At 37.9% G+C, this 25230-nt stretch overlaps 1 protein-coding gene across 4 annotated transcripts in view; it reads right to left on the minus strand.

Moving 5' to 3' along the window:
• Positions 1-3592: 3592 nt before the first annotated feature.
• Positions 3593-25230, minus strand: part of gabbr1b (gamma-aminobutyric acid (GABA) B receptor, 1b) — a 159300-nt gene continuing 137662 nt past the window's right edge. For all 4 annotated transcript variants that reach the window (XM_067509892.1, XM_067509882.1, XM_067509902.1 and 1 more), the window contains 8 exons: positions 24874-25006; positions 23133-23249; positions 21194-21301; positions 20496-20589; positions 19126-19253; positions 12385-12513; positions 9570-9713; positions 3593-8992 (listed from right to left, as the gene is read on the minus strand). In XM_067509892.1, the coding sequence (XP_067365993.1) occupies positions 8705-8992; positions 9570-9713; positions 12385-12513; positions 19126-19253; positions 20496-20589; positions 21194-21301; positions 23133-23249; positions 24874-25006 (1141 nt within the window). In that variant the 3' untranslated portion in view covers positions 3593-8704. The remainder of the gene's footprint in view (positions 8993-9569; positions 9714-12384; positions 12514-19125; positions 19254-20495; positions 20590-21193; positions 21302-23132; positions 23250-24873; positions 25007-25230) is intronic.

Raw genomic sequence — 25230 nt, forward strand, 5'->3', positions numbered from 1 at the left:
AACAAACTGAGAAAGACCCAGTGTGGTGGAAACTCATCTGCTCTTCCCTTTATAGTGGGATTTGCTCAATTTGTAACAGGGTTTTTGGAATTGAGGCTGATAGGATGTATGTTTCTGGTCAGAAATTGAAGTACTGGATATATAAAAATGTTGACCTGATTAATGTGCATGTACATAAATGCCATTAAACTTTTCTGTGACTTCACAACGTCAATATATCTTTAAGATAAAGTTTGTAATCATGGTCAAACTGCTTTTCCAGGGCTCCCCCAGATGACATCGTCTGAACCCCTAATGATGAAAAACTCCTGCGTGTGATGTCATCTGGAGAAGTTTTTCAGCTTGAAGTTGAGAAATATTTTAATATACTGAAGTCACACCTAGTGACACTTTAGACCTTGTCCTTAAATATGGAATTGAAGGATAATTTAACTATATTTCCTCACAACTCTCTTCTGTCTGACCATTTTCTAATAACATTTGAATTTACAATAATGGACTCTACAGCAGTTAGGGAAAAATTCCACTACAGCAGATGCTTACGTGAAAAAGCTGTAAACAAAGTTAAAGAAATGATTCTTTCATTATTTGCTTCACCATATATTAATACAATGTAAAGTAGCCACCTTAATGTTACTCCTGCACAAGTTGATTATATTGTTGATTATTCTGCAGCCTTGCTACGTTCAATACTTGATAGTGTTGCCCCAATGAAAAAGGCAGCAATAAACCAGAAGAGGCGATCTGCATAGTGTAGTTTGCAAGCACGCAACTTAAAACAGGAAACACGAAGAATTAGAAAGGAAGTGGCGTTCCAGAAATTTAGAAGAATCTCATTTAGCCTGGAAAAAAATTTAAAAAAGCTCTCTGTGATACCAGAACAGCATATTATTCATCTTTAATAGAGGAAAACAAGAACAACCCCCGGTTTCTTTTCAGCACTGTACCCAGGCTGACTAAGAGCAATAGTTCTGTTGAGCCTAGATTTCCGTTAACTCTGAGTAGCGATGACTTCAGGACTTTCTTTATGAATAAAATTGTAGCTATTAGAGAGAATTCCCCAGATCCTCCCCCCAAATATTACAGATAGATCTTCATGTACAACAGTGCTAGAATCATAAATAAGGTCCCAGTCCCTCTTAGACTGGTTTTTACCCATAGATCTCGCTGAGCTAACTTCAATTATTATCTCATCTAAACCAACAACCTGTCTGCTAGACCCTATTCCAACTAGACTGCTCAAGGATATATAAGGGATCTATAAGGTAGCTGTAATCAAATCATTACTTAAAAAACCCTGTCTTGACCAGGTGTTTTATCCAATTACAGCACTGGTAAAAGTCACCAACGATCTTCTCTTGGCTTCAGATAATGGGCTCGTCTCTATACTTGTTCTGTTAAATCTTAGTTCTGCATTCGATACCACTGATCACATCATTTTATTACAGATACTGGAACATTAAATTGGGATTAAAGGAACTGCACTAGGTTGGTTTAAATCTTATTTATCTTTATCTATATTTGTTCATGTTAGTGATGAACACTGGTTGCACCATGGTTACACAAAGGTTAGCTATGGAGTTCCACAAGGCTGTGTGTTTGGACCAATACTTTTTACTTTATATATGTCTCCTTTAGGCAACATTATTAGAAAACACTCCACAAATTTCCACTGCTATGCTGATGATACCCAGCTATATCTTTCTATGGAACCAGATGAAAAAAAATCAGTTAATCAAGCTTTAAGTATGCCTACAAGACATAAAGGCCTGGATGTCCCATAATTATTTACTTCTAGAACTCAGACAAAACTGAAGTCATAGTATTTGGGCCCAAAAATCTCAGAAATATGCTGTCCAACCATATTGTTACTCTAGATGGCATAAGTCTGGCCTCCAGTACTACTGCAAGGAACCTTGGAGTTATTTTTTTAACAGGATTTATCCTTTACCTCACATATAAAACAAATCTCTAGAACATCCTTCTTCCACTTACTGAACATTGCTAAATTAGGAGCACCCTGTATCAAAGTGATGCCGAAAAACTAGTCCATGCATTTGTTACCTCTAGGTTGGACTACTGTAATTCCCTACTTTTAGGATGCCCCAGTAACTCCCTAAAGAGCCTGCAATTAATCCAAAATGCTGCAGCAAGAGTGCTGACTGGAACTAGCAAGAAAGATCATATTTCACCTTCACTAGCTTCTCTCCATTGTCTTCCCATGAAATGTAAAATAGAAATTAAAACCCTGCTTCTTATAAATAAAGCTCTAAATAATCAAGCTCCATCATATATAGAAGACCTCATAGTACCATATCCTCCCAGTCAAACTTCAATCTCAGAATGCAGGCCTACTTGTGGTTCCCAGAATTTCCAAAGGTAGAATGGAAGGCAGAGCCTTCAGCTATCAAGCTCCTCTCCTGTGGAACCAGCTCCCAGTTCAGATTCAGGAAGCACACACCCTCTTTACTTGGCTCAAAACCTTCCTCTTTGATAAAGCTTATACTTAGTTAGGCTTAGACTGCTGGGGGACCCACCACTGGATTCACTGAGCTCCTTTCCTCTTCTTGACCCTCTCTCTTCTCCTCTCATCCCAAATTTGTCACCACTGTATGACATTAACTCTGTGTGTTTTTTCCAGTAGTTGTCTTTCTCCTTCTCTGTCTCCCTCTCTCTGTCCCTTTCTGCAGGTGTCCACAGCTTTGGAGCTGTGTGTTTTCTAGTGCACAGCTACTGGTCCTACCAACCTGCCCAATGTTTTGTTGTTGCTTTTGTTGCTCTTTTCTTCTCTCTCTACTTTCCACTTACCCCAACCAGTCAAGGCAGATGGCCGTCCACCCTGAGCCTGGTTCTGCTGGAGGTTTCTTCCGTTAAAGGGAGTTTTTCCTCTCCAATGTTGCCGAGAGCTTGCTCAAGGGGGGATTGTTGGATTCTCTCTATACATCTTAATAGTGCGTTCAAATGACTTTGTTGTAAATTGACGCTATATAAATAAAGTTGAATTGAATTGAATTGAAGTCAGAGGGAAGTTTAAAAGCATTAATGTACATTTACACCCTAAACTAAAGACATAAAAAGCAAGTTGAAAATTGGTGAAATTGCCCTTTAAGATATTTTTTCTGAGGAGCTTTGTACTTCCAAGAAGGAAGAAACATGTCTTGTACATTCATTACCTGCCTTGTATGATATGATACATGATATGATATCATGTATCATATCATACAGGCCAGCTAATCATCATCATATCATCATATGATATCATATGATATCATATGATATCATATACCTTGTATCATTTCAAAGTGTATACCTCAAATTGTTCCATTTCATTGCGTTATTTGTATTGCATTCCACCATCTTGTAGCATAATATATCAGTGTGTTTTGCTTGATATAAGCTATAACCATAAACCATAAAAGCTTATAATTGGTTATTAATCAAACCATCTCATGTTAATCCACCCAAGTGAAAACTTTCATCTACTTTCATCTACCAATAATAATGTCTGTATCATGATATATTTCAGACTAGACCAGGATGGTAGTGGTGGATCTGCTGCTAAAATCAGTACAAAAGTGAATGGAAATGATACTTTGCGGTAAAACAACAGTTTTATTTCTATTCTTACATTTCAAATGATGTCCAAATCAGATATACAGCATATAGAAATATATTTTGAATACTGTACCACATGAAATACAGCTTGTATACACAAAGTTGGATGTCATCATTACTGTATTTACATCATCATTATTTACAGGTAATGTGCATTTTCTCAACATCACTGACATCTTTACTGCTTTACACACTCGACAGTTAAAATACATTATTACAGACAAACATACACTAGATATTTACACATATTCACTGTTGCAGGAGCACTGCACAATGTTCTCATGGTTTCTACATCTGGCCCTCACAATGTGGTTATTAGTCAGTGCTTACAACAACTCCGATTACCCATGCTAAAGAAGCAGGCTGGGCTACCAAACAGACAAAAAATGATACTAAACTGGAAGTCAGGAGCAACTCCACATCTCAGGTGGAGATCACACAGTATACTTTCATCAAACTGTCACAAGGAGAGGTACTGTATCAGTGCAGACGGACTTCTTTCACTCAATCATAAAGTTTAGCATTAAAATTTGTCTTTAGCTTATAAAACAAACTTTGAACAAAATGTTACTCAAATCCATGACAACATAGAGAATTGTCAGCAAACACTATTTTTCTGACAAGTCAAAGATAAATGGTCTGCACTTATAAAGGGCCTTTCTACCCATTGGTACTCAAAGCGCTTTACACTGCTTCTCATTCACCCATTAACAGTCACAATCACAGTCGGGGTTCAGTCTTGCTCAAGGACACTTTGACATGTGGCCGGAGGTGCCAAGGGCCGAACCAACAACTGCGGGATTGGTGGAAGACCGCTCTACCTCCTGCGCCACCTCCTACACCACAGTTGCCCTAAGCGAGGTTATTTGTTTGTTTGTTTGTTTGTTTGATCCCATTGGACAAGGCATTTTGAAATGTGTCCTCAAATAAAAAACCAAAATCCCCCAAAAACCAAAAGAAACTGCAGAGCAAGACCAGTACCTTGCTCATCAGTTTTTTTTTATTTTTCTGGTTCAGGTTTGACCAGACACTGTTTTTACAAGAAAAACATTAGTAGTTTGTCCTAATGGCAATCAATAGCAATTAGACCCCTACTAACGTTCTGAATTATGCCTCTGTGGTCATGTCGGTGAAGCTGTTAAAGAGCCATAATAGACAGATCAATATTGTGTGGCTTTGAGAGTGAAGGTTGCTGTTTGTTTCCTGTTTTCTACTGACTGCCATTGACTAAGATCATTATTGTTATCACACCCTAGCTAAGCAGACATATAGCAGGATTTATAGCAGTTTGGTCAGCACTAAGCTAACAAAGAACATTTTGCCTCATTTAGTTTGGAGGCTGATTAAACAACCTACTTAACATAATGCTAAAGAGTGTCATTCTGGTTACCATGGTGACAGGCGCAAGTTATTACAATAGCAAACACTTTAAAAGCAACTTTGACAGAAATGTAATGGCAAAGGAACTAGTAGCTTAGTTGATATAAATAATACTTCAATTGCAGACCATGAATTTTATAATACCAAAAATGTGACCTTTTTGTGTAATTTTATGTAAAACATTATTCAATCATTCTCAAACTGCAGTGTGAGAAAATAAATTGTGAAACAGCTTAGTTACGTTAATTATCCAGATTCCCTCCCAGCACCAAGGCTTTAGGAAAGTACTGAAATACTGCATTACTCTGGTCTGACAGAAGGTTGATTTACCTTTGGTGTTGGTGTTGTTTTGAGCAGCTTTAAGCTCGATTATTTGAGTTCGTATTTGAAAAGTTTTTTTATAATTGAAAGAAGACTGGTATAGTGTTATTTCTAATTTTACTGCAAATTAGTTCTGTGTAGATATTGAAGCCAACATCTGTCATCTGAACATGACTAAAGGCATTAAATGCCCTCTCGTTTTACATATTTGAGAGACCTATTTATGTAATTTACAACAACATACATGTCATAGGCACATTTTAAAAAGCAACAGCCTGACACTGTTATCTCCATTAATCTATTATTACAAATCCAGACTTTTTTATGTCAGAAGTTTCACTTTATGTAACGACATCAAAAAGTCTGCCTGTGTTTCCTCAAAATACCCACAAAAAAAGGTATTTGAAAGTAATATAACAAAAGCAGAAGAGCACAGTGAGAAATGTTGTGCCACAGAAGCTTCTGCAGGGGAAATCTGATGTCAGCCTGATAGTTTTGCTTTCAGTGATAACTTGAAAGTCTGTATTAATGGCAACGGATGTATGTGAGCTGTTGTTAAAATAAACTGAACATATAAAAGGAGGCAGCATAATGGGGGACTTCTGAAAAAAAAAAAGCAGAACCAAAATGAAAACAAAATTCACATTTGTGGTTCATGTGCAGTATTTTGGATGTAACGTTATATCTCAAAAAGAACTGAAAAGACCAGCTCACTTCCTGTTCCTGTTGGGCCTGATTTGAATAATAACAATGCTGATAAAATATTTATGCTGTCAGTGCACTGACCAAATAATTAACTGGATGTTGCTGACTTATCTTTAACTAAAGACAATGGTGAGGTGACAGTTTAATCCCCAAAATAAAAGACTGTAGGTTAAATCTGTGTCCTAAATTAGTCCCTAAAATAGTATTACAGAGCGATAAAACTGAAACTGTAAAGTACAAACATACATACTGTAGATACAGTTAACTGAATATAAACTTTATAGTTATATAGAGTTTTAGTTATGAATTTTAAATTCAGAATTGCCAATTTTAAATTCTTTCTGCATCACATTTTCGCCAATGTTGGTCTGTACTGCCGCATCTTCGTTGTTTTCTTAAACGAGAAACAAATCTTTTTAGCATGCAACACCACGGACCAGGGTACAATTATTAATTTAGACATGAATTCAGTTCGTGGTGAACAATTTGAAAGTGTCATTTGACAGCTGGGCCATTACATTTCATGTCTGCTTGTATTTGCCTTGTTTACAGGGAAAAAATTATTATATAAAGGAAAGTAAATAAATGTGCTTACCCTAATGTAATGTTCCTTCAGCTTTTGAATGTGGCAGTCACAATACTTCATACACTAAATACCTGACAGTAGTCTCTTTTCAGCCCTAAATCTACAAGTCCATCCATAGATTTAGCCTGCCTTTAACACACTATGTACAATAACTCATTTGTCTCTTTAAACAGAGACCAATAACAATGAAAAAACCATCAAACATTTAATGAAAATAATGAAAATGCCAAAGCGTATTATGTTATGGTTACAACTCTCACCAAACTGGCATCATTTATCATCTGGCCTGTTGTCCAGCCTCTTAATACAGTACTGTAAATACCACTATAGGAGGCAATGTTGTAAGGTGCAGATATAATGAATGCTTCATCAATATACAGTACCTCAGTCCCGTTGTCTCTTTGCTAAGCCATATTTTTCCCCTTACTGGTGTTAAGTCTCCTGAGCTCTGAGTTCTAATTCTATATCTTTCAGTGATAAAGTTAGCAGATTTACCATCAAAAATCTTAATAAAGATTTAAACAACGGATTTTTGATTACAAACATAAGTAAACAAGGCATTTTTTATCATTTCTAGTTAGTGACCTTTAATGTTGTTGACTTAGAGCAAAGATGCAGTATCCTCTCTGTTTACTAAAACATATGTGTTGACAAATGCTACGTAATTAGCATCATTGTTTATGTATCCCCTCGCATATTTTGTTCATGGTGAAGGAATGAAAATGTTATTTCCTGGGTGACAGACTCTGGCTTAATCACCAAATTCATCCATTCATCTTTAACCACTTATCCTGATAAGGGTAGCAGGGGGCTGGAGCCTCTCCCAGCCGTCATTGGCTGAGAGGTGGGGTCCACCCTGGACAGGTCCCCAGTCTGCCTCAGGGCCACCAGAGAGAGAGACATAGACAGACAAACAAACAATCACATTCACACTGACAGGCAATTTAGGGTCACCAATGAAGCTAACATGCATGTCTTTGGACTGTGGGAGGAAACCAAAATACCTATGGAAACTCCACACAGAAAGGCTGCAGCCGGCTGTGATTCAAACTATGGAACTTCTAGCTGTGAGGCAACACAGTTAACCACTCTACCACCATGCTGCCCTGCTTAATCATCCTTGGCCTGAGTAATGCCTGCAGGGTATAGAAGATCACCATGATGCACACACACAGTTAAAAGCCACTACACATGTATATTTCACCTAAAATGATACTTATCACTAACAGGTTTATTTTCTGTAGCTTGTTTTTGTTTCTAGCAGACTCATAAAAAAATAGCCATGTTTAAAGTTCCTTTTGCGTTGAAGGATACATTTTTATCAAGCTTAAAGACAGAATTGGTCTTAAATGGCAATAAAAATGCAGTGTTTGCTCCTATGTTGAAAAGGGGCAGTAAACATGTTTGGTTAACAAGCCTAGAAAACACAGGGACATGCATATCGTTGCATCCAGGACTAAATGTCATTTGTTATTTTTTAATTTAATTAATTTTTTAACCTAAAAAGCCTGCTCAAGACTTAAATATTGGCAATGTAGGGGTCAGGCGACTATATCAAATTGGTCTCATACAAACTTTGTATGTCTTCTTTTGGCCAATGACAAGGACGTGGTGTTTGGAATTACTACAAATTTTGTTGGTAAATCTACCACCATTACTGTATTTGCACAGGTACAACAGACAAAATTTACATTAGCTACGGTATCTGAGGGGACCAGGGCTTAGTAAAAAGGTAAATTCTGAGGGTTTTCTTTTAAACTTCAGATGGCACATGATAAATCACTGGCAAATGACAAATGTAATATTAACAAGAGGCAAGTACATCCTTTTTTCTCCCAGAGACAACAGAGAAATAATACGCAGATTAGCTCAGAAAAACTGAAAGAAGTAGAGATAGAAATCCTCAATGAAGATTTTTTTTTGGATATTAACCTTTCCACTCCAGTCTTTGCTGGTTGGGTAGAATGAGTTTTGGCATCAGTTCCTTCAAGACATACTGATTTATTACTAAAACTGATGTTTGTACTTCATTTTATCCAACTGTATGTAGTTTTGATTCCCATTGCTGTCCTCATCCTGCCACTGTTCGCCATTTTCTCACTTGTAGAGCAGCTGCAGTCGGCTGGTGTGGCAGTTATTTCGGCTGATCTTACTGTCTGGTTGATAGAGGCTGGAAGAGTTGGTGAACGTTGGAGGTATAGGGTGGGGGTCAGAGGTGGGGACGGGGTACCCCGGAGGATGAGCCAGGGACCTGGGGTCGCTCTGGGTAATGGCGAGTGGGGGAGAGCTGTGGTTCTGATTGGTGACAGTGGATGCTCTTCTCCTGGATCGTAGGGCCTGTCGCTCCGACAGCTGGTTTCTCAACTCTGACACACGCTCTTCTTTCTGAGGGCAAAAGAGTTAAAAATGACTCAAGAAATCCTCCAATACTGCTTACATTTATTTGATAGAAGAGAGTAATTGTCTGCAATAACTATAAAATTCCCCATTTTATAGTCATTGCAGACAACAAGGTCTGTGTATTCTAAACATTACATGACAACCTTTGTTGGCTTGTTCATCTCGAAACTAACAAACATTCCCTGTGAGTAGTATAGTGACTAGTGAGTCACTAGATTTAGTTTCAAATACTAAATTGTGAACTAAACATCAAAGCAGTGAAATTAAGCTTGGGTATAGTATGATAATAAAAAAAAACAAAAAACAAGAAGAACAATAACCTCAGTTTCAGCTTAATATCATTTTTTGGAACTTTCATATCTTTTGTGACTCAGCAGAGGATGTTTACTCCTCTAACTTGTCACAAAGGTAACTTATTACCTCATGCAAATTAAAAACTGGGGAAGGCTGTGAGAAAAAAAATCGGATATTTTAAACTCAAGCTTAACATCTTCATTTCCTTCTGCCTCTTTATTAAAAAAAACACATGTTTCTTCAGTGAGGAAGAAAAGACCTGGCTGACCTCCTGGATGATCTTCTGCAGCTCTTTATTTTCTCTCTCTAGCTGTCTTGACTTCTCCTCATCGTTGTTGTTGGTGGACGAGCCTGTTTTCATGGTCTCCTGGGCATCTGACTGCCACTCACCTCGCGTGATCAGACGCCGCATCTGCAAAATTATGCCCAAGTTTTCTTATAATCTCTAATATACATACTTTTTTGTCCTTACTTAGTAATAGCCTCCTCGTGTTGGTTGAACTCTTACGATATGAAATCATCAATGGTTTTATTTAAATATAGTTTTCTCCACAATCTTAATACATGTAATTATTGAACTTCATATTTCCAGAAATGTTCAGGCTTTTACTAAAATGCAATAAAAACTAAAAGTTTTGATTTGTTAATTGACTTATAACTTTATGTGACAAAGGAAAGATTATTAACTTAATACTTGATGCTGCAACACACTCAAAAAAGGTTGGGAGAAAGAAGACTGAAGAGTTCAGAAAATATTCAAAATCAATGCAAAACATGCAAGTTAACTGTTAACAGGTGAGGGAATCATTGTTCAATACAATCCATCCACCAAAGATGGTTCATGGCTCTTTGTGCCAAAGTTCATGAGAGAACTGTCAATCAAGAATATTTTTCAAATGTTTATTAAAAGGTAATTATAAGCACTTAATTCAAAATACATTAAATTCACTCAATACTGAATTAATTAAAAATATAAAATTGAGTGCAAATTATTCTGCGAGTATTCGCCCCATTACTGAGGGTGCTCCTCAGGGTTCAATTGTGGGACCTTTACAGCAGGGTTACATGTCTACCAGTCTGCAGAAGCCAAAAATGATTTGACTTCTTTTTAGAAAACCACTAATGCCAGCAACGATTTTGAATTTATTTAATAATTGGAGTTTCTATTAACCAACCACTTCAATAATTAATTACCTACAAACAAACAAATAAACGTATCAAACTAATATGCTCAGATGGTTGTTTTTGAGTCTGAGCCAGCTTCACTATAAATGCAGATAGTGCAAAATGTAGCCCTAAATTCCATAGGTTTTTTTAAGATTATAACAGTAATAACACTATGGACAAAAGTTGACTTCCCCCTTAAAAAGCTACTTCCTACTCTACTACAGAAAAAAACTGCTGAATCAGTCAGTGCCTGACTGACATCATTACAGCCGTGTTTTAGAATTTTCTCTAAAACACTGCCAACTATATACTAGAAGATTTATCAGCTGGGCCTGCATTAGGTTTAGCAGCACAACACACTGTCATGTATTTCTGCTGCCACAACTCTTCAGTCTATACTTCATCCATACTAACCAGGAACAAACAAAAAAATTTGCTCAATATTTCCATATTCCTCATAGACTGAATTTAGTTTACGCTCTCTGTCTGCAGGTCTGTCAACTCAATGTATGTCTTTTTTCATTTAGAAGCATTTTTGACTTGATATACAGCAACTCAAGTGCTATACAATTGTGCTGAGTATTGCATTCCTGAAGTGTGTGTATTATAAATATTCTGCTGAATGTGTGCAGTTTGGACTACTGCATTCTCAAATTGAAGAACTAAACCAATAACTCTCTCTGGATGCATGAGAACATCTGGGTGTAAAAAAAGATGTTCCGACAATAAACTAAAAATAGTCTACAAGGCAAGCTTTTATACATCACTGTAACATCATGATTGTACCATGTGAGGAACTCATTTTCTAGTCAATGATAATGTTTAAGACTTAGGTCGCAATTTTTGATCTGTCCAAAAATACAACATACATGTAATATTCTGTCAAATAATGAGAGACTGAATATAATAGTACCTATTCAATAATTACTTCATGAAAAATGTATGTACACTACCCAAGTAAATTTCAATTTTTTTCATTTTGGAGACAAATCCGTTCATTGCAAGGAAGGACTGAAAGATTAATAACATCATAACTCTGATGCATAAACATAATAAAATGAGTTGCAAAATTTTTGGTTTCGAAGTAAGGAGAACAATATGTGTCGTTTGTGTTAGGTTCTCTAAACGTGTGCATGCACCGTAATAGGCACAGCATTTTAAAATTCAACCATAAGAACCTTCAAATGGGAGGACCACCATGGGTGACTGGGTGAATGGTAACTCTCACTTCCACAAATTTCAAATTTTGTTTTCACTTGCACGTCAGGAGTTTAGACATGAGCTGTCATTATAATGTTGTTGTGGACAGCACCACCAGGTGGTAGCAATGCTGTAGCTCATCAGTGTATGTGTAAAAACTTATCACATTATGATTATGCTGAAACAGTACAGCAAAGTATTATTAGTAGCATAAGAAGTGGAAACATACTCTTTTTGTCCCAACTTCAATCCATCTAATTAGTTCATAAATTAAAATCCTGTATATATATATTCACACACACACATATATATATATATATATATATATATATATATATACCTATATATACCTGCATCGAAAAATTCTAGGAAAAGTCTAATTGAAGATTGCTATATATTGCAGGAACAGTCAAATATGGGTGTAATATCTGGCTGTCCACATGTTTTGGTCCACATATTGTATGCCCAAGAACATCAAAGTGGAACAGTAGTTCACAGTCACACACCCTAATGCTGACAGAACAGAGCAGAGTGTTGAAGACACTTGAATGGGTATTGATGCTGACACAGCACGGCAGGCCCAATTTCCAGGTCATTATGTGATATATTATATCAGCCCAGATGACTTAGATGCCTGATGAAAGACAATTCATTATGTGTGCTGGTGTAATCTGCAGGGTGGAGGTGATTAAAGAGGGGCTGAGCTCTGGTTTTACCTTGGGGACGAACAGAACCACCAGTGTGATGTAGACAGAGAAGACAATGGCCAAAGAGGCGAAGGCGAAGGAGGCGTCTTGCTGTGAGGACAGGATCAAGGTGACTGGAGCTGTGATCATACACAGCACCTGAGGAAAACAGTGGAAAGAAACTACACAATTACTTCTTTTATTAGAGAAAAAAGTCAAATCAAACCATATAACTACAGCATCTAGACAATGTTGACAGCTGTTGCCACTGTTGTTTGCAGTTACCATGGTTACTGGTGTTGTTCTCTTCCTTCGTTAGATTAGATTAGAAGTCTGTTTATTTGTTCACAAAGCCTGTGTCTCTGCTGTGCTCTTGTCTAATTCTCAGCAGATTAATTTAGTTCATAAACCGATTAACAGCAGGTGACAGAGCCAGAAAGTTACTGAATGGAAGAAGCTTCTTATTAATGATTAAGCATCGAGATGAGTAGATCAATCATTTTTAAACCAGAAAGAGAATGGGAATGAAGGAGAGAGAGAATAAAGGAAGAGAAGAGAAAGAACAAAGTAGAATGAGATGATAAAGACACAAGATGAATTCGAGGTCTGAGATTGGGATGGAGAAGTGAGGGGTCGCGACCAAGCCCAACATCAAATGGAACACGAAAGAGGTGGAGGTGAAGCTGCAAATCAATACATATAGATCAATAGTCACCCATCTCTGTGCAAAAGCTGAAAAAAATCCAATCCAGACTGGATAATGGAAGCAGCAGGCCAACACTAGCAGCCGCCATGTTTTCTCTGTTGTGTCATTTATTACACACGGTGATGCACAAACACAATTCTGGCCTCCTCTCACACACGGCTCATCCAATTCATTTCACCCACCTCACTGAACAAATAACATTTCTGTGCACTTGGGATTCTTGGTGGGAGACAGACAGCGACCATCAATCATCTGGAGAAAGACTGTTTCCACACAGTCTGCTGCCTTAAGAACAACACAAAATTCTGATTCATTACAACATAATTCTAATTGTGTAGGTTTGTCCACAATTTCTAAGTTGGTTCCAGGCCACATTTGAATCACATCTGACCCTCGACTTGTTTCAAATAGAAATGGTGCTGTGTTTTCTGACTGAACACATGAATCAGCTGGATCTAACAATGGCGATCATTTCTTCCTGTCCAGCTACATTGGCTGTAGCCATGGAAAAACAAGGGGACAGAAAAATGCTGATGATAGTGTGGTTGAGAGTAACTGATGCAGCTGTGCAGAATGTTGTAAAGTGACAAGGAACAAAAAGGCCACAGTTTAAAAAAAGTAAAACTAAATCAACTTAGTATCACTACCAGGGCAATGAGCTGTACTACTAAAGTAAAACCAACCTGTCGTTCCACCTAAAGAATCATGCTGATTGTTTGTCCCGGCAGTCAGAAATAGTGCCCCTACTGGGTCCATTGTCTCTTTAAACAGTGCTCTAATGGTGGAAGGCATACTGAGACTTACTTGTCAGGAAAACAATCAAAACCAAACATGATGGTTTCGTTATGCTTAAGATTTGATGTAACATGACAAAATGCCATAGCAGACAACAATTTATGACACATAAACAATATGTAACACTAATAACTGTAATTTCACAAAATGAAAACTGCTGAAATTGTAGTAGCTGACTAGCTGTAGCAGTGAGTAGCTGCTCACTATAGGTAATGTTAACAAAACAGTCAGCTAACATCTGGGAGAGTGGATTAAAGAACAGAGAAGATTAAAAAAAACAAACTTGTTTTTTGGTTAAAAGAAGATTAAAGTTTTTGGTTAAAAGAAAATAAATAAAGATCAAAAACTATACTTGTAGCTGTTGGAGCGAACACAATCATAAGTATTACTATTAAAATGTTTTCTTGTTTGTGCAACAAAACATTTGGGAAATATCTGTTTTTAAACTTCATTACTTTTATAGTTAATCCAAAACCCAGCAGAAGAATAAACCACAAAACTAGGTCACCAGTCGATCTCAGTGCCAAGACAGAGAGACACACACAGACAGAAACGCTTCACACTCACATTTACACCTACAGGAAATTTAGAGTCACCAGTTAACTTAAGATGCATGTCTTTGGACCGTGGGAGGAAACCGGAGCACCTAGAGGAAACACAAACATGAGGAGAACATGCAAACTCCCCACAGAAAGGCCACGGTTGGTCAGGGATTTACACCGGCCCACAGTAGATTCACATTTTCTTCTTTTATTGTATTATTATTACTGTTTTACTGTTGGTTGTACTATCCTGCTGGCACAAACAACATATAGTTATTTGTTCAATCAATTTCAGTAAAGAGGAAAATGTATTCCATTTCTTTGATATAGATACTTTAAAAAATGTCTATCCCATCAATTGTTTTCGCTCCATTAAGTCAAATCATATCTCATGTCAGTCCATTAAGACAAGTTCATCAAAGTTCAGTCAAGTCTCAAGTGCACTTTTCTAATGCCCACACCAACAGAAGTAAAAGCATTTAGTTCAATGCCCACAGTGTTGAAAAATTCAACAGAAACATCTTCCACACTCTGTCTCTGTTCCTCTGGCCAGAAGAGAGAACACTATGAACAGATTTACTGGAAGTACATTTACTAGTTTCTGAATTATGTACCATTTCCTGTTCCAAAATAAGAGTCCAGTAATTTTTTTAAAATCAAATCATGTAGAGGATTCCATGAATAGATTGTAGAGCTAGCCAGCATTTGCAGACAGCAGCTCTTGGATCAAACTAATTTGTTTCAGAGAGAGAGTAAATCTGACAGGCCAGTCGTTCATAAAAAGCCGACCACAGCAGGATAAAGGGAGGAAAAACAGCAATAAACACAGGCAGATTCTTCCCCTGTACAAATTTGCATTTCATCCAAAGGCTTAAATTGGTTTCGGTGTATAATGGATAATCCTCAGAGATGAATTAAAATGGGACGAAAGGAATGGAAATCACAAAATCAGCTGTCATGGAGATGTTGCTGATTAAAAAGCCACTTTAGGTTTGTGTGTGTGTGTGTATGTGCACGCATGTGTGTGCTTGTCTTTGCTACCTTGTTCAGGCCAAGAAAAATTTATTTTCCTAACTGAGATAGTAGTTTTTGGCAAAGGATATTTTACTTGTTTACTGGTTCTAACATGTGTAAAGGTCTGATTAGCTTTTAGGGTTTTGGGTTAAAATTGGGTGTAGGTTAGGGTTTTTAGTTGTAATGGTTAGGGCTAAGGAACGCATTATGTCAATGACACTCCTAACGAGGATAGAAATATGAACCTGTGTCTGTGTACGAGAGAGAGAGAGAGAGAGAGAGAGAGAGAGAGAGAGAGAGAGAGAGATAAAGTGATTAGATGGAAAGAGACTAGATGGAAAGAGAGTGGCTTTCAAACCATACAGCATGTCTCTCACTTGTTGATTCAATTATCACACAGATTGGAATACTTTGCAATTTGTCAAGTAAAATTTAGTTGCAGTGAAAGGATTTCTTCTTTTTTTGAATATGCATTAAAGAGCTGTGGACAGGCCTGGCTAATTATAGACACACAGAGCAGTGACATCTTTAAAGAACACATGAGGGGAGACTTTCAGAGCTATTCACACCAGGAAATGTAAATCCTTCAGAGACCTGATCACAGTCACACCTTGTCGGGCTGCACTTTGAGATAGATGAAAGGGATTTAAAAAGCAGTCCTATAATTGAGACCCTACTGATAAATCAAATATGTTATTAAGTACTGGTCTTAGCTTAGAACAATAACATTATGTCGACCTAAAAACTGGATGATAAATAAGAACGAACGTTATTACAGAAATCTCACAATATGTTCGCAATGGTTTAGAAACTGTGCCTTCTTTATATGGTTTGACAATTGATCAACCACAACATTAATGTTCGGTGTGGACAGCGGCTAACATGGTAAGATCTTGAACCGGTTAATGTTGAGATCACAGAAGAAAACGGCAACTACACCATTAATAGTATATATGCAGATGTAGTTAGTTTTGGACAAACTCCAACACTTAGTGCTGCTGCTGAAATGGTTTGATGTTGCACTAATGCTCACACGCTGGATTAAATTTTATGTACACGTAGTGTTTCTAGCTATGTGCACCATGCTCCTAATCACTGCAGGGTAAACAAGGTCACTATGATAGGCAAGCAAAGGGCCTAACAATGAAAGCCCAGGCAGTTCAGCAGGGGAAATTCAGTACTTTAGAGTAGGGGTGGGCAATATCTCAAATCTACTGAATGTTTTGCGATTTGTTCTCTGTAAGATGTTTTAAATGACGATGTTGCGAACATTGAGTATAATCTGTAACCTAAATATTTTTAAGCTACCGGTCTGAGATTTGGTTTGGAGTTTCCACACAACACGTTTCTGTGCAGCTTCTTCTTGTGCTGAGACATTTATGTTTTCTTGAGAGTGAATGAAGTGAGGAGACACACTTGGGGGATAAAGTCAGGCTGCTACAGCAACCAGTGGTGTTCAGGTGGTCCCTGGCCATGTGTTCAATAATGCAGTTTCACTCGGGAAAACACTATATTTCTATTTTATCTTTTAAAATGCATTTCCCTGTAGTAATTATTACTTGTGAATAATCAAATGTATGCAAATATAAAACATTTTGAAAAGCTAAGGTGACAGAATTAAAGTGGTACCCATCCAGGATTTGCTTGGTAACCTGTGCTTCACAACTAACAAGGGTTACATCATGGTCGTAATAGTGGTCCCTGTGCCACAGTAAGTTGAAAATTCCCATAACCACCTATAGAAAGTGAACAGAAAAATGTGTTTGAAATCACAGCTTTTGGAAAATCATAATCTATTTCTAACTAAAGATCTGAATCTACCATAAAATAACTGAGAGATATTTTTAAATCATGTGCCTTCAATAAAACAAAGCTGTATGATTTCATGAATGTGTACAATAAAACGATAAAATACTGGCAGCTTTTCTAAGCAGCAGGAGAAAATAGTTAGAAGAGTATAAAAAGCAACAAGAAAGAAACACATGATTAACTAGTGACAGCAGCCTCTCAGATTTGGAAGTGTCACCTCTTCTCATCCTATTTGAGTTCACTAGTAAAGCTGCAACTAATCTTTGTATTGATTACAGTGATTGATTTGACAATCATTTTCTTGGTAGATCATTTTGTCATTAAAGTACTGGAAAATAAATTCAAGGCCACTGACAATTTCCTACATAATCTACAGTTAATTTTATGTGAAACAACTTCAATTCAATAAGTTAATATTCAGCTCTATTTACAGTAAAAGCCAACGGAAGATTGTCTATATGTGAGTCTAACACTGAATGTTTATCTGTGAGGATTTCATGTCACATCTGACATGTGACGTTATTTCTGATGATGAGTGCACATTGCAGCCCTGTCAGTTTAGGTCTCTGTGCATTCTGGGCCTGCTGCAGAGCCTATTGCAGCATGTGGCAGTGTTGTCATCTGGGACACATGTGCTGGGCAGCAGAGCCCACTGGCTGACTCCTCCCTAATTTAAGCCCACAAATTGGGCTGGAGGTGAGCCTCACTGCTGAGGACAGCGGAGCTTCCTCAGCAGAGCGTGAAACAAAGGACGAGGGGTCAGAGAAAAAGTTGACGTGCCTGCTGAGAGAAGCTGTGCTGATGAAGGATTGGAAGTGAAAGACCGAGTCTGCCAGACTAACACAGAGCCTGCAGAGAGGCACGCTACTTACAAACACATTACTCTGGCTGCCAAAGACTACAGCCACAAACACAAATACTAATCAGCCTTCTCATATGCTAAATATATATAGACAAGTTAGCCAGGCACAGAGCTTACATTTTGTTTTAAATGTATCTCTGAGATTACCCTACAGTGGTACATTCAGCGTCCTATGGTGGTAGTTTTAACATAGTGGTGATTGAATGCCGCACTGTTAGTCGTCTTGCTGTAATTCTCAGAGAAGGTATGGCGGATTTAATGGAGCTGAAATACTTGCTGTGATTTGTTAATGGCTGTTTGGGATGCTGTAGGATCTCTATATGTTTCCCAAAGCCGCGATTGGAAGAAAACTCAACCATTCGCTTGCAATAATAAATGTTGCATCAATGAATCAATTTGTGGTGTGGGTGACTTCAAAATAATAAAGCATGAATTGCAGTGATCTAAAGGTGAAATAAAGCAGTTTGCAATTATACATACAAGGTGTACAAAACAATTCTGCCAGATGATCGGATGGAGTGTCAGTTCAGTGATTTATTTTACATGGATGGAGCTCTAATGTAACGTTGACTCTTCTAGTGCATTCTACACCCTCACCTCCAGCTTTTACTGCTTCCGACATAGTTTTTTAGACCATTCAGTTTGTTGATTTGGCAGCTAACATCAGTGAGAGAGACCACTCTGGTTGGCTGTGCAGCTTAGCAAATCAGTGCACAAGAAGACAAAACAGAGTGATAAAAGCAAGCAAACGGCGAAGACAGGAGGGCATACATGGAAGGTTCTTCTCATTTTTCAGTTTTCATGTCATTTTCAACATTTTACCGCAAGACTATCTACAAAACATGACCACATGGACCAACTGCTCAGCACCGGTTTAGGACAGGAGAGCTATCTACCACATTTTTTATGGCTTGTAAATCTACAGTCATATCATCCATTTTCCCTTTTTGAAGAATACAGACTACCGCTGCTTGCTGATACGGTGAGTTATTTCCTCTCACACAGATACAGAAAGTATTTCAGTTTCCCATGTTTTAACTTACGGCGACATTATAGATGGCCATGCCCACAGCCCGGTGGTCGTTGATCTTCTCTGTAGAGATGGACTTGGTCTCATAGGCTAGGAAGATGCCAAGTAGAAGCAGTAAGCCTTTGTAACCATACACCACACCTGCAGAAACAAACAACATGGCAGCTGTAAGTAATGCTGGAACTGTTTGTACAACAGTTTGTTTCACTTTGGCTGATTTTACATTTTTCCAATCTCTATTGTACATAAGACAGATTTTCTAACTTCATGGTAGTTCTCCTTTTTATGCTGTTATGATATGAATATCAGAGACGTAACTTGACTTCACATCTTTAATAGGGTACAATTTGTCACCCTTCTTTTCACTCTAACTTTATATATCACAGTGTATACACAGGGGAAACAAAGGAGTGGTGTGTGACATTAAGTGCAACAGCAAGAGAGAACCAAACTTTAGGGGGGAGACGCCCTTGTTTTGTGCTTAGATTACTTTAACTCCTAAATCCTGTTCCTGAAAATCAAGAATGAACATCCACAGTTGTGACAGTACCTTGTCTTTTTTCGTCTTTTGGCATGAAGTGATGATTGTCGTTACTCTCTAATTTAAGGAAAAGTCTAGTGACTGTCTGTATTTTTGTTTTTGTCACAGACTAACATTGCCACTTCAACTGATAAGAAGACTTTGACCACCACAAATAGAGCAGAGGCTGATGATGCAGCTGCAGCCAATGCCCAGCAGAATGTAGATTCGGTGAGGAACAGAACATTCTGTGTCACACTACTAGTAATTTCAGCTGTCACACACCTGAGGCCCAGAATGTTGGGGACTTTCATTAGAGTCGACTAAATAAATTGGAACAGAAACCATGTCTCAGCTAGCCTTGAGATATTCTCTATTGGACTTTCATTGTGACTGTAAATACACTCTACAGTTGTAATTGTAAGCAATAAATAGATAATGAACGACAAAGCTAAATATGGATGTATAGAATTGTACAGAATTGTACAGGACACAGCTAAATCTGGTTATGGATTTGTAGACTATACAGTGAGTAGAAGGTATTCATAATTGGTTTTAATGTTTTTATTTTTAGAATTTGGGGGTTAATAAAAAAACACTGTGATCTTATGTTTATTCTTTGGACTTTGGATACAGCAATTTCAAAACAATCTCACCTCATTTCATTTAGTTGCTGTTTTGGTATAACAAGCTCCAGAAAAGAAAACATGGGTCATTCTCATTGGACAGACTATTCTGACTATTGAAAAGATTTATATATTAAGCTAAAGCATGCAGAACTACTGGAATATAGAAATGACAATGCAGGGAAATAAAGAACTGACAGAAATGTAGTTACAGGAATTGCTTGGTATTCCACTCACCCAGCCAAGTGTTCATTTTTTCTGAGCTGCAGTGTTCCAGTAAAGGCTGGATCAAAACATCCAGGTCTCCTTTGGGGGCTTCTCTGGTGAATTTCTGCTCATGTGCACAGAACATAAACATGAAGAACAGTAACAATCCCAACAGCAAACATGTATGATAATCAATTTAAATTCAGAAGAAATACATTTCTTTATTCAATTCTGTTTTTGTCTCTGGTTGCCAATATTACAATTAATTAAAACTTCAATTCAGGGTACAGGATATATGAAAAAAAAAATTCAACATTACAAACTATCAAACATAATTTATTTAGTGCAAAAATAAAATAAAAGATGATGAATTAGGAAAGTATGAAAGTAATTATGAAAGTATGGAACTGTTTTAAATTTAATTTTTTATGTTTTTTATTAGCCAACTTATAAATTTAATTACAACGATAGTGAAATCATCTTTAATCCTATATTTGGAAGATCCATGATGGAATCCACAGAATTTTGTTTTTTTCTTGTATTTATAACTCTACTAATTACTTTTAAAGTGGCATCCACAGGCTTTCATAATTTTTATTTAATCTTAGTTGTTTTATTACTTTTAATGTTGTTTAATGTTTCCCCCATCAACCCAGTTAATATCATGCAAACACAGTGTACAGTAGTACCTGTAAGGTGCAAATAAGAAATTTAAGAGATGATCATACCTCCACTGTGATATGTAAAGGATCCACTATCTGCCAGATCATTAGAGACAGGATGTCAATGCCAAGCAGAACACCAACAGTGGCGTAGAGTTTCCATGGTTCCAGGTGCTGCAGGGAAACAGGGGGGTGGTCACCACAGCAGTGCAGCAAGGGATCAGAGAAAGGCACAAATCCTCTCTTTCTGATTTTGTGAAGGAGGGATTTATGGAGCCATAAATAGACTAACCTAAGCTGTACGAGAAAACAATGATCCATCACTAACTGAGGCCAATCCAATCTGCCCTGAAACCACTGGGCCTTGACAGGAGAAGAGACAAAGAGACCATACTAATGATAGCGCACAGCTCCCAGACTCAGTCAATAAATAAACGGTGTTCCTTCATGTATTTGGCGTTAAAGAAAGAAAGGGTTTGGGGAAACAGGTCCAACGCTATAAAGGGGCTATTGATTTTGTTGCATTATTCCACAACATCAAAGCTGGCTGTTTATCTGGCTGCAGTGAATATTTAAACAGATACAAAGGCAGAAGCGGGATCCAATCCTTCTCTACAGCCAGACAAAGATCTACGCTCTTCATCCACACAATCACAGTTATAGTCACAGTATTTATCCTTATCCTGTGGCTCATTTTACTCCCTCTTTCATTTGTCAGCATGCATAACTCGACATATGTTTAGCATCCTGCATGATGAAAGATCAGCTATACTTCTTATCTACTTTAAATAGATGTCCTACTTTTTAGTCTTATCCATTCTCTAAACATGCTGGTCCCTATTAGGAAGAAGCACCCAGGAGGGCTAACAATGAGGGAACAGGGGAAATAACTACTGAGTGTCTCTAGTGTGTCTACTTGTCAATGTGTAGTGCCAATGCATGAAGCAGAGTGTCCTCAATGTAACAGAGACTGGAACGTAAGTCACGGAATAAACCTTTAAGTTCTCCAGCTTCACCTTAGCCGCAGATGTGCAAACAACTCAAAGAAACCCAATCGACACAAGGCACTAAACTGTGGCTGCCAGCTCTTACAATGTAATTCAAATTCCACTTGAATTGGAAAATTAAGGTAGAAAACACATGCACTTAAAGCCGACCATTCATAGTTGCCCTAGTCCCAACGTGGCACCTCTATAACCGTTGTAGCTACAGTATGTAGCTCCATTTTCAGGTGTGTCTTTAGAGCTGCTCGATATCAACATCCACTCTGGAAAGACAGTTGTTTAAACATGTTATAGCTCATCTGATATAAAACTTTCATTACAACTGATCTCATAGTGGCCACAAAGTCCATAGCTGAAAGGCTGTTACTGTGGCACCGAAAAACATACGAGCCACTGACCATGCAGACTGTCTGTGCCCTTCTGTTTGAAAGTCTACCTTACACTCAGAGGATCCACAGCAGTCGCAGCATTAAGTGAGTTACAGTGAACTCCATCAGTCTTGACAAAGGCCTTAATCAAACAATCTTAACCTCATATGCTTCCTCCAACTAAGGATATTCATAAATATTCAGTAATGGGCTGTGTCTCTGTGCTGGGAGGATTCCTGCTCTCGCCTCACAGCAGGAGCATCCACATCCAAGGCTTCCGCCCTGACATGTCCTTATACATACAGGAGACAGGGGACGCAGGAGGAGGTTGCGAAGAGAGAACTAGGGGTGGCCTCCTACTGTTCCATTGGAATCAATTTGAAGAGTTGAGAGACAATATGACAAATAGATGATACACAATGCTCACAGGCAAGCAGTCGGCTAGCGGCCCATTAGTAAAATGGCAGGAAGTAAAACAATGACTTGATTGGGGAATACATCATCTCCATGCCCTTGAATGGGATGATGATTAAGTAAAGTCCAACCTCCAGAGGCTTTCCCCCCTCCACACATGACTGTAATTGTTCACTCCTAGTACATAAAGCCACAGCTTCATACCCCTGTCAAATTTACCTTTCTCTTGTCCTTCTTCTCATCCTTTTTTGTGAATACGGTATGTACCCACCAGATCTTGGTAAACATGCTGCCATATGCCAGGCTGAAACCCAGACCGAGCAGCCACAGGCGAAACTAGCAAAGAAGAAAAGAAATTAGAGATTTCATAAATGAACTGATTGATCCATCAAACAGATGAGCCCCTCAGTCATCCCCTGTCATCAGGCTCTGTTTGAGTTTATTAGCCTTTCAAAAATCACTTTGAAATGAACCTAACCTTCTCCGAGGCTGTCCTTCACTTGCTCTATGCTTTGTAATAAAGAATTGATACTGTTTGACTTTACTGTGGCAGACAAGGGAATTCCTAGGGAATGCCTCTTTCAAGTGTCACTGGATAGTAACCAACTATCTGTAAAAACTATCTGTAGAAATATCTTTAACATTGCCTGTACATTGATGCTCTGCCAGTGATAATATCCTACAATAAAACACATAATAGCCATCAAAAATCTTTCCTGTCATACTTGATTAAGTATTTTTACACCCAAGAGAAAAATTCTTAGCCCAGACAAAGAATCTGTGTACTGTATAGTAAAATCAGCAGTGTGTCATATATTTTTTCCATTCCAGACATATTGTTGAGCATAATAAATCTATAATCATAGATGCCTTTAGCAGGGATTTGCTCGGATTTACTGTAAAGGACCAGTTCAGCATTTTAGGAACGATACAAATTCCAAGAGTGAAATGAGGAGATCAATTTGATTTGTGAGTCAGAACATGGTTAGTCTAGCTTAGCATAAAGACTGGAAATATAGGGCACAGCTTCCCTGACTCTGATTAAAAATGCCTACCAACATCTAAAGTCTCTAATACATTGTAAAAACAATTGATCCCTATATATTACCCCTGTATTACCTTTTTATTTACCTATTATAACCCTCTTTATCATACTGCTTTTACCAATATTTGACTCGTAAAGCAATGAAGTATAAAGTAAAGAAGTATCATAGGGAAGTGGATGGTACAACAAGACACAGGCCTTTTCCACTATATACGAGGGTTCGACCCAGTGCGAGATGTTGTGGACTTTAATAATGATCGTAACGCACGTTAGTATTATAGTTAGAAAGAACCTGTGTGATGTTGTCACTGTTTGCAATGTTTTAATGCAATGGGATGAGAATGTGTTGGCCCTTTTGGTGTATTATGTAGACGAGCTCACTGAATGTACAGTTGCTGTTCAGCTGTGACATGTCGGTTAGGTGAATAAGTCAGTCAAAGATGCCTCTAAGATGCCTGCTGCTAAGGATGCTAAGGTTTCTCACACATAAGGACATAAGCTTTGGCTCAGTTCAGGGACCGGATCCTTTAAGGAATGCTGTCTATTCTCTCTGTGCTTTTAAGTCTTTCTAGGTGTGGGTTGCTAGGGGAAAGAAGACCGTATTTTTGGATCCGATTTTAAAGAGCTTGAAATGGGACAGCCATTTTGCGATGGTGTGAAACAATTGGTCTTCAGATAGAGGCTTTGAAGGATGGCCCTTGATTGAGATGTAGCTAATAATGTTTATTGTTTAAAGATCTGAGAAAACTCCACCTGCTAATATAGACTATATGATCAGTGCTGGGCTTTTACGTGCACTGTGTTATTGCAATGATATTACCTTTCCCAGTAATGAATAGTGTAAAAAAATACAAATTGGTTACAATACATTTGGTTTTTGCAGTTTCTAAGTTTAAAACCAAACCACAAGTTTACCTGGCAGATGACAGGGAACTGCCTCCTTTGGACATGAAGGCCATCAATGCCCAGAGGGAAGATAGCAGCCAGAGCCAGCATGCAGCCAACTGCTGTCATGTTGTTAAGGTATGGCTGAGAGTTCTGAATGTACCTGTAGATACAGCAGAAATACATAGGTAGGCTTAAACACAAAACAAGTACACAAACAATAGGATCCTACTGTGGCACAATAAAATAAATAATTAGAAATGAATTGTAAAAGTATTATTGTAAAAGTCAATAATGTAGTTGAGAGGCGAGTATAGCTTTAGTGCTATAGTGTTGTGGATTGATCATTTAATGAGGGGTTGCTTTCAACCTAATTCACAATCAAAG

The sequence above is a fragment of the Channa argus genome, chromosome 1 (genome assembly GCF_033026475.1).
Source record: "Channa argus isolate prfri chromosome 1, Channa argus male v1.0, whole genome shotgun sequence".
Lineage (NCBI taxonomy): Eukaryota > Metazoa > Chordata > Actinopteri > Anabantiformes > Channidae > Channa > Channa argus.